Source organism: Echinococcus granulosus (genome assembly GCF_000524195.1).
Source record: "Echinococcus granulosus chromosome Unknown EG_S00070, whole genome shotgun sequence".
Lineage (NCBI taxonomy): Eukaryota > Metazoa > Platyhelminthes > Cestoda > Cyclophyllidea > Taeniidae > Echinococcus > Echinococcus granulosus.
The window spans coordinates 394,851-404,671 of NW_020170450.1; the positions used below are offsets into that span (position 1 = coordinate 394,851).

Genomic DNA, 9,821 nt, shown 5'->3' on the forward strand with positions numbered 1-9,821 from the left:
GCATGCTATTAAATGATTAGCTAACAACGCAACTTTCAAATTTGTCAAACCGTACCCATAAAATTTTGCATTATGGTCACCTTATTATTTCACCTGCTCACCGGAGGCCTTGACCCACTTATAATTAACGCAATCCGCTTGCGCTGTATTCACTTTTAAGCGCTTTCCTTCACACCAATGAAGGCTAATTTGGTTTCGCGTTGAAGTTATCAAACGTAAATCAAGTTAAGTCAAATTTAATTTGGAGTCACTTTAGCTCGGATATTTAAATCTACCTCGTTCCACACAAAATTGCAACCCTCATTTATTGTAGGAAGGGCCTATTTTTACTCCATGTTCAAATATATAATGAATTATCTTGCTCTGCAATGACAGCTCACCACAGCAACTTGGGTGCTAAATTCGAGTGACTATTATTAATTGTCGTTAAATCCAACCCTGCTTCCCAACAGTAATTCGGTAAATTTCAAGAAGAATATGTATTATTAAACAATTATTTCATGATTTTATGTGTTTCGCACATGCTATAAATAATTCTGTTTATTACGTTGTTCATTTTATTTTATTATTAAAAGCAATTCGGTTTATCACCTCTCAGTGGGAAAAACTGGGCTAGGTTACATGTTATCGTTTATTCTTCTTGCTATAACTATAATTTATGTGTTTTTTGAGATGGTGCTTTATTTAACTGTGTACGTCTGGCTGCGCGGGCAATTCATTCTCCGCAGGCTATAACTGCAATTTGAGATAAGGGCTTGGGGCTGGGCTAGTAGTCTCCCAGCCCCTCCCTACTTTAGCAATTTCCTCTTCTCCCGCACTACCTTGACTTTTTATGACTTCAGAGGGGGCGGAAACGCATGTTCACATACCAGGTCATCCTCGAATACGGTGTAAGGCCCATGAGCTCGAGGCTTTCCCGTAGGGGTAGAGGAAGCCCGAGACCTAGTAGTAGACGTACAATGTGACAGAGGAGGAGACAGCATGGTCGGTTGCGGATCACTCCGTTTTGTAGTCGGCACCGATGTTCATTCATTTCAAAGTAGCCGGGAGTTTTAAACCCAATCATGAGGTCGGCGTGAGTGGACTTAAACTCGTCCACCTATCCCATCCTGATGGCGCGTTGCCTAGCGCAGATGTGATATATCCTGCTTTTCTAGGGTCGGAGGATGTTTTACAGAAGGAACTCCTCGCAGAGACTATTAACGGAGCCACCTGAACCCCTATCTGGTCCTCAATAAATCACTCATTGCTATGCAGAGTTCGAGAAAAGTCGGTGCTAACTTGACAGCCCTTCCCTTTGTGTTCCTCTCTAGCTTTAGCCTTCCACAGGAGATGTTTTACCATGGAATACGGTCTTTAGAGGTGGCTACCTTATCGTTGCAACAGATGGGATGCACAAAATTCATCCGGTCGCTCTCTAAGATACAATCATGCAAGCGAGCTGGGCAACCTTGGGGATGGTGTTGCTCTAAAAAAATAGGTTTCATTGAAAATTAAAGTTTACATAGGTAATGTTTGTACTCAAACCCACCCCCCTTCCCGCCCCACCTCCTCTTCTCTCCCCTCTATCCTTCCAGCAAAAAATAATGGTTCAACTAAACCAAAAGGAAAAATTTACTAGCTATTAGAGATACACGCGAAAAAGGAACACACAACGAATCTTCTTCTCTCAGTTCATATCACCTTCGCTCCTCCCAGTTAACAACAATATCGTTTATACCGGCAACCTAGAAGAAAGGAAAAAAAGGCGGTAGAATTAGTGTCTCCTTCAATCTTTTTCCTGCTCTTTAGATCGAAACAAAGCGCAAAAACTCACGGGTATTGTAGTAGCACGCACCTCCGCAAGGCTTGTCGGGGTCTAGACAAATCGAGGGCGAAGAGATTAGTGTCAAGTCCGGGGATAGTGGGGGTGGGGGGGAAGGAGAGTGAAGAGGGGAAAGGGGAGAAAAACTTACAACATGGAACAGCAATGCAGCAGTAGTTGCCACAATCACATCCACAGCAGTCACCACAACAGTCGTCACAGCAGCAGTCACGACAACAATCATCACAGCAGTAGTTGGGTCCACAACCACAGCCACAACCGCCACGGCCGCATCCTCGTCTACCCATTTTGCAAGTATATCTTTTCTTTTTTCTTCTTCTTTCCCTTTTTGGTCTTTTCCTTATATGTGTGCACCTGGTGCTTTATATGCTTAGGCAAATGCGCAATTTTTGGTTACAATCTTCACATTTTATCACCTTCATAGGGTGCACAAATTGCAAGCCCCGCTGTGACGCTCCTCTGATTGGCTGGTGACTGATGAAGTTGGATCTAATTAGCGTGGAAGAATGCAGAGGATTTTGTTTGTTGTACTTTTATTTCAATCAGAATCCTTTATTAAGTGTAAATAGGTATTACTAGAAAAAGGGGTGAATAAATTCTCTTGCTTCCTCCTCCTCCCTTCACCAAATCCTATTGGCTAAGATGGTGACAAAATTTTACCCCAAAAGTGAGGACTTTGTTTCTTCTATCCTTCCATCTATCCATCCATCTTGGACCCACCCATCTCTCCATCCATCCATTTTATTCATCCACCCCTCCAATTTCGTATCCATACGTCAGTGTTGACGCCAAGTCTCTGTCCACTCGTCGACCGTTCGTCTCTTCTTATCAGAGCAACTGACCTATTTTCCCATCTACGCAAATATGAGTCAATCAAGTGACCTTATTTATCCATTCCTCCATTCAGCCGTTTTTGCGTAGTTACGATTTGGCGACTATTTCCAGTGACTGACTGGTGGAGACGAGCAAGGTGATAAACACGTGGAATTCAATCGGCTTTGACGGGTTTTTTTGGCAAAATATTTCTCCCAGAATGGCGATAGGTCTCAGGGGATTGGTTGTCATTTCACTTTCGTTGGCTTGTGATTGTTGAAGGGTGAAGTGGAGCAAGTTGAGATCCTGACAGCACCTTGACTGAAGTATGCAACGATTACAGCAGAACGGTTAGCCGGCCAGATTTCAACAAGTTCATGCAGCCTCACAGAAATTGAGCGATTTAGAATGGAAGCTTGGAGGAGGAGACTTTACCACATTTCCGGTGGTATTAACGGGCCAATTGCCCTATGCCAGCAATATTAAATTACATATCTCCACAGCATCGAGATCCACTCTACCACGCATCAGGCCACCTACCATACATTCATCCCGAATACCTCCATCCATCCATTCATGTATCTTACTAACAATCAACGTTCCACTACTCCTTGATTGTTGTTAATGAACAGAGTGGATCGGTCAAAATCTGGTCTTTTTTTGTTTTGAATTTCCAAGAAGTTTCTTTCAAAGGGGAAGTAGGCATTTCCACCATCAACCATTCTACCTACTCACCTACCAATCTTTCCATAGCCCCTTCTCTGAACCATCCATCCAACGCACCAAAATAGGATCACACCTATCTAAACCCCAGCCCATATATTCAAAATTGAATATTTGAATACTTGGCTAACAGTATGCTCCAACCATTCAACCATCCGTTCAAGTAATCATGCCTCCATCAATCCACCTCTCATTATCTCCGCCCATGCAGTAAGCATTCCAACACCCGATCTGGATCCAATCCACAATCCCAGATCCAGTCGCATTATTCATCCTGAGGTCAATTTGGCAGGCCAAATAGGTGCGTCTACGGCACTCCCCGTCTCCTCTGAAGTCGGAAGAAGCGAAGAAGTATGGTGGAAGATATAGTACTGATGTACGGAAGAGCTGAGAGCTTACTGGCATGGCCCCGGGGGCCAGACCACGGGAACTCAAGGGTCCGCCTACAAACAACCAAAGCATTGGAGCGTCCTCTTCCTGGAAAAAAAAGAAAAAGCTGTGACACATGCCAGATAAAGTAGCATAAAAAGGAGTTTGTCGCATCAACTTCACACACGGTGTTCCAACTAACGCTGGGGGAAAAAAAGGAGGAAGGAGAGAAGAGTTGCCAATCATCACTGTGTAGATTCTTTCTTAAATATTAGCACTGCCATCCAAGAAATAAAAAAAAACGAAATTTGGAAAGCTGTGAGAAAATCAGCGAAGAAGTACACTCGCCTCTCAGTGATTTCATTTAAGGCGATAAATGCACAAAGCCCGAATTCCACAAATCTGCTTTTGTGTTCTCAACGTTCCTCTATTTCTATAGAGTCGAATTTTCCCACTTTTCCAGAAAAACTTCTGTATATAACGTCATGTTTTAACTAGAATATTTAAAAGAAAATTTCCAAATTCGTCAACCTCCGCTACACCTGCTTCCAACGACATCCAATTAAAAGGCCGCCAACAAACGACCCGCCACCACCTCATGGACAATTTAAACAAGGGCAAAAAAATGATATGTTTTAAAAGAAAGTTTTAAGAATGTCTGTGAGGTCTGGTGCCTTTTAGCATTTGCTATTTGGTTTATTTGTGAAGGCAGTCACCGATTTGTTATTTAAATATTTTGCGGTTTTCGCTCTTTTATACAAAATACCATACCGTCCAAACCTTTCCTGAAGTTGCGCTAGGTGGGAAAGTTGTACAAACCTCGTCGCCATTCGCCCTTATGTGTCATTGGTGTATCTTGTCTACTTCATTGGGCCCAAAGATTTTCCCTTTTTGAGGTGGGCATTAAGGGGTTACGTACAGCATTCGCTATTTACGGAAACTCTTGAATGATTTCAGGCGCTAGAATCCATTAATCTGCGCCTTTCTACGCTGTCTACAAGTTTTCATGAGATTCATTCTGTTAGTAACGAATCGGAAGAAAGTGATGATGGTTTTTGTTCGATTAGCCAACTTTCAGGTGAGGTTTGGCACTCTCTTCAAGCTTGGGGTCACTTTCGTTTTAATATCTTTTTCTGTTAATCACGCGAGTTGGAGAAAGAAAAAAGGAGTGTGAGCTACGAGAATACTCGTTCTTCAGTATTTACCTTTCTTACGTAATACGAGGTCCTTTAATCCTTTCGGTTTGACTTTGCCTCTGTCCCTCCTCCTTCTCTTCGTAACCACCGATGGAACACTTTGATTTTTTCCTTAAGACCTAAAAATCCATATTGGTACAACAGCCGATTTATTGTCAAAGGCGGAAGGCCTGAGAGACGATAGCCATACTTGGAAGTCTAGTCATTTCTTTCCACACTAAGTGTCGATCCCAACGCTCTACGTTGTTACTTTGTTTATTTAAGTAGTTAAGACTCCTCCTGGGATTCATAAATGGGCTCATAATGGGAACTCAGACCTTGTGATGACGGCATCAGAAGGAAATTTGTGCCTCGTTTGTCTGTACTCCTGAATACCGTGGCTTTCGGAGTATTTTCATATTGGAAAAAGTGGTTCAGTTGGGAAGAATTTTCGAAGAATCTTTGGCCTTCTAGAGCCGTGGTAACATCGAAGAGTTGGCAAAAAGGTAGGTTTTGCAAAAATATTGTTAACAATTCGAGCTAATAAATGTAGCTACTTTGTACGTAATGGGGGATTGGGATACTTGTTGACGTCCCTGTCGTGGTGCCTGGCAAATGCATATTTCCACAAAGTTGATGTAGCCACCAATGAAGTTTAGGTGTGATAATTAGCTAACATTCGGGTGGTCGAGCAAACTCAGCATAACTGGCTAGAAAATGGGATCAGCATAAGCATGTATAAGGGCTTACAACGACATGACAATAAAAAATTGAAAAAGGAGACTTCTAGTTCTAATTATTTTGCCACATTAGATGTCAAAATGCAATCTCACGTCCGTCTCTCAAATTACAGGCAAAATTTCTACTTGCAAGAAGGTTTGATTTCCAAGAACTTTTCAGTTTTTATGCTCCAACCTCAATAGTGCTTTAAAGTGCCTAAAAGTGAGAATGACAGACAGGAAGAAAATGCATTACTGGCGTATGGGAGGGCCGGGGGGCTGCGGTATGACTCGGAGATGACACCGCAGAGTGAAAGTGCAAAGGCGGGGCCTTAAGTACCCTTGCAATCAAGCGCAGAGACAAGCAAGTCATCGAATCATTACAATATAATGAAGGGTAGTTTTGAATGTAACTAAAATTTTGGGATTGATCCAGGAAAAGGAACTTGCACTTGAAACGACCTGTAACTGAAAAACGAATGGAGGGACTGAAAGTACACATAACGTGATACGTAACTTTAACATGTGCATTTTCCTGACTTTTGTCTTCGGTGAGTTTTCTCAGGTAAGATCGGTTGCAAGAGCATGCACACTCAAAAAAAGCGCTGAATAGTAAAACAAAAATAACTAACACAACAAGGCTTGTTAAATTTGACGAAATTAAGGCAGCATCAAAGCAAAATGGATATGCTGTGCAAAACTTTGCATGCAAGAAATTCATTTAGATTATAAATAACTGCTGGAATGATTAAATAAAGAATGCGATATGATAGAATGGGTGGATGGATGGATACAGGATAGACCTGGAAAGGTACAATAGCAAAGACTTATTGTAGTGCCTTTCACAGACCAAGAATTAAGCAAACGACCAACGTATTACACTAAAGTATTTATGAGACACAATCGTCAAGCACGACTTTATAATAAGATGATTTAGGCCAGTGCCCATCAGAATTACACGCACCTGACATAAACCAGTATTACTCTGGACTTTATCATCAAATTGAGAAGCTATTGACAAATAATTATTTTAATTTAAAGCCATAATCATTGGTGTCTACGCAAAATTAGAAGTGCGTTAATGCTGCATCCCTAGTTTACTCTTGCAATCCATCATTGCCCAGCTCGATCTTGCATTCTTCGGCTTTCAGAAAATATCTTTACAAATTTTATTCGTCGGTGAAAAAACCAGCAAGGTTTTGTGCATTATTTTTGCTTTCATATAAAAAAAACTTTGCATCATTTCTAGCCGACACCTTAATTAAGAAACCCTGTAATGGATTGTTATTAACTCTCATAGCTTAACCCGCATATTTATATAGCCAAAAAATAAATTAAATTAGTTAATTGGCCTTCTATTTAAATGTTGTTGAACTGATACTTAATTGATAAATTTCCTCCTAATAGAAACGCTTGACTTAGGGTAGAACACAATTCCAATTACCCTTCAAGAAGCCACAAAGACTTAAATGTCTAATTTGATCACCACTTTGAAAAAGGAGTGTACGTTCTTTTTTGACGCTGGTTACTGATCCTTAAACGCCTTTCAAAGCCAGATATTGCTAACAAAATAATGATGCTTTAATGCTCATTACCTCCGTATTCTGCAACACTTTTAACTTGAGCTAAAAAATGAAGAAAGTAAAGCATTTAGTAAGTACTTAGCTGCTACCAATGCCTCTCGAACTGATAACTCAGTTCGTAAAATACACCTTTTCAATGAACCTATTAATTGTAAATTACTTCACGTTTCCCCACTCTTAACGTTTAAAAATAGTAACAACTATAACGAAATTTAAAAAAAGGTCTTGTAAAACTGCAAAAAATGGCGTTATCATACCATGCATCTCCTGTCTGGCTCGTGTCTCCAATAAAATATTAAGGAGGTGGCTAACGGTTAGCATCGGGCAAAAATAGACGTATAACATCTACGACGAACTTTTACCTCTTATTTCAAACTATATTATCTGATTTTGCGCTAGACGAAATGGAATACCTGATATTGCTCAAGTAACCCATATTATGATCCCAATTTAAATAATCGCCTAGGCCGCCAAGGTCAGTTATTGCTGTTAGATGACGTGAGCTTAATTTTATTTGAATATCATAATATTAGACAATCTTATCAATGCAGCAATAATTTCGTTGTACGTGTCATTTAAACTTTTTTAGAATGCATAATTTTTGTTTTTGCCCCCTAATTTTGACAGGAGTGTTGTAGCCTTAGAGCAACTAATTGTACATGCTAAAATGGGTAAGACTTACGTAAAACACTTTAGTTTGGCAATCAAATTTTTGATTATGAAACCACTAACTAAAATGTACTTTTTGAGGCCAATTTTGCTGGCTTTAATTTCACGTTAATATAGTCTCTATAAAATTATTATTTGAGCTCAATTAAACCACCAAATCATACGTTGTTATGTTCCTTCACTCATAAAAAAGTATTTACTTAAAGATGCAGATGGTAAACTTGATTTATTGCTAAAGTATTAAAAACGTTCTGCATAAATATCCGGCTGATTATCTATTTCTGAATGCGCTTTGCCATCTCCTTTTTTTACTTCGATCTGTAAATCGACCTATTTATTCATTTATAAAAGTATTGTTTTTGCAAAAAAGTAACTTATTTTATGCAGCATGTACATTTGTAGTGATGAGCATCCGTGTTGTGAATTCCATAACTGCGTAGTACTTACATATTTGCGCAATTCCTGGCTGAATAAGGCAGACAATGCGGTACGTAACTTCTTTAGAAAATTTCCATATTTCCTTGGGTTTCCTCATCAAGTAATATTTCTCTACCTGTGGAATAAATGCTACACCGCAAGAACAAATTACCCATATAAAAGATACTTTTTCTTTATTCTGGGTCAGTAATTAATGCCCCGGAAGACAAAAAGGGTGAAGAGATGTGATTGACTCAACCACTTTTTTTCAGTGGCTTGTATTATTCGGGAGATGCTGAAAAGATGAAATCTCACAGGCATTCTCACAGCCGAGAAATCTCGGTGTGCGAGATTAAGCACTTAAAGCACTTAAGCGATAAACAAACCCATTGTGTTGCCATTGCTTATTTTGCTGATATACTGTTTTTATAATATTCCTATCCGATGAAACGAGTTCCCTTTAAAATTGGAGAAATTTTATTTGCTCAGGACATTTTAATAAACTTGTCATTTAGAATCGCTACCTGTTTGTTGGAAAAAAGGAGTTGATTTTATTTGGTATAACTGCGAAGGATGCTGAAATTAAGAAAAAGTAAGGAAGGATGGATGGGCGATGCGATGCTTAGCATGTCCACGCAACCGGGTGTGGAGGCCGCGCTAACTTGCTCTCGGTATGAACACAGGCATCACAAAGTTGGCTAAGATGAGATGACTAACGAAGATGCTCTGTCGATTTGAGGTAGTCAAACGGCGCCTGGGAGTGCAGTGCTAAAATTGATGGAATTCTGTCAGAAGATGCATCGACCTTGCTTATGCTTCTAGCATGGAAATAGTTTTTCCACTCCTTCCATCTCGGAGGTGTCACCGCCTCCTCAACTACATCAAAAAGAGGATTTTTATGAATAGAATTTTAATTTTTCGTATCCTAGAAAAATTACATTATTTCTCTTTTTTGAAAACTAAGGTAAGATTGTGACCCACATTTTATCATTTCTTAGCCGTGAGAAGCAAAATTAAGTCAAATGAAGGCGCATAAGACAGTGGAAAAAATTGTGGGAGATTTTAGTTACACTCCATATTTTCTGTGCAAAAGACGCAGTAATTTAGCACATACTTGATGGATTAAAAATCCTCTCGTTGAAACTAGTCAGTAATGTAAGATACAACCTGGAGTTTGGGAAACGTATAAGAAATGATGTAATCAAACCAAGGGGTAGGGAAACTTTGGATGGGTGAAAACAAAATATTCAAATTGATTAAGTGACAAAAGTAATAAAGTGAAGAAAAAATTAGGGAAATGAGTACATTAGGGATAAAAATACACAGGCGCTAAAAGGAATAGACGGATGGATGGATGGATGGATGGATGGATGGATGGATGGATGGATGGATGGATGGATGGATGGATGGATGGATGGATGGATGGATGGATGGATGGATGGATGGATGGATGGATGGATGGATGGATGGATGGATGGAGTGGATGGATGGATGGATGGATGGATGGATGGATGGATGGATGGATGGA

At 39.9% G+C, this 9,821-nt stretch overlaps 1 protein-coding gene across 1 annotated transcript; it reads right to left on the reverse strand. All coding sequences in view use genetic code 11, as the record gives it.

The window, feature by feature from the left end:
- Window positions 1-1,679: 1,679 nt before the first annotated feature.
- On the reverse strand, window positions 1,680-4,288 carry EGR_07143 (hypothetical protein; the record flags this gene model as incomplete). The annotated part of the gene is made up of 5 exons (XM_024496392.1): window positions 1,680-1,727; window positions 1,817-1,858; window positions 1,956-2,104; window positions 3,586-3,838; window positions 4,262-4,288. 5 exons carry the CDS (start codon window positions 4,286-4,288, stop codon window positions 1,680-1,682), a joined length of 519 nt encoding a protein of 172 aa, XP_024349233.1.
- Between the last annotated feature and the right edge of the window lie 5,533 nt (window positions 4,289-9,821).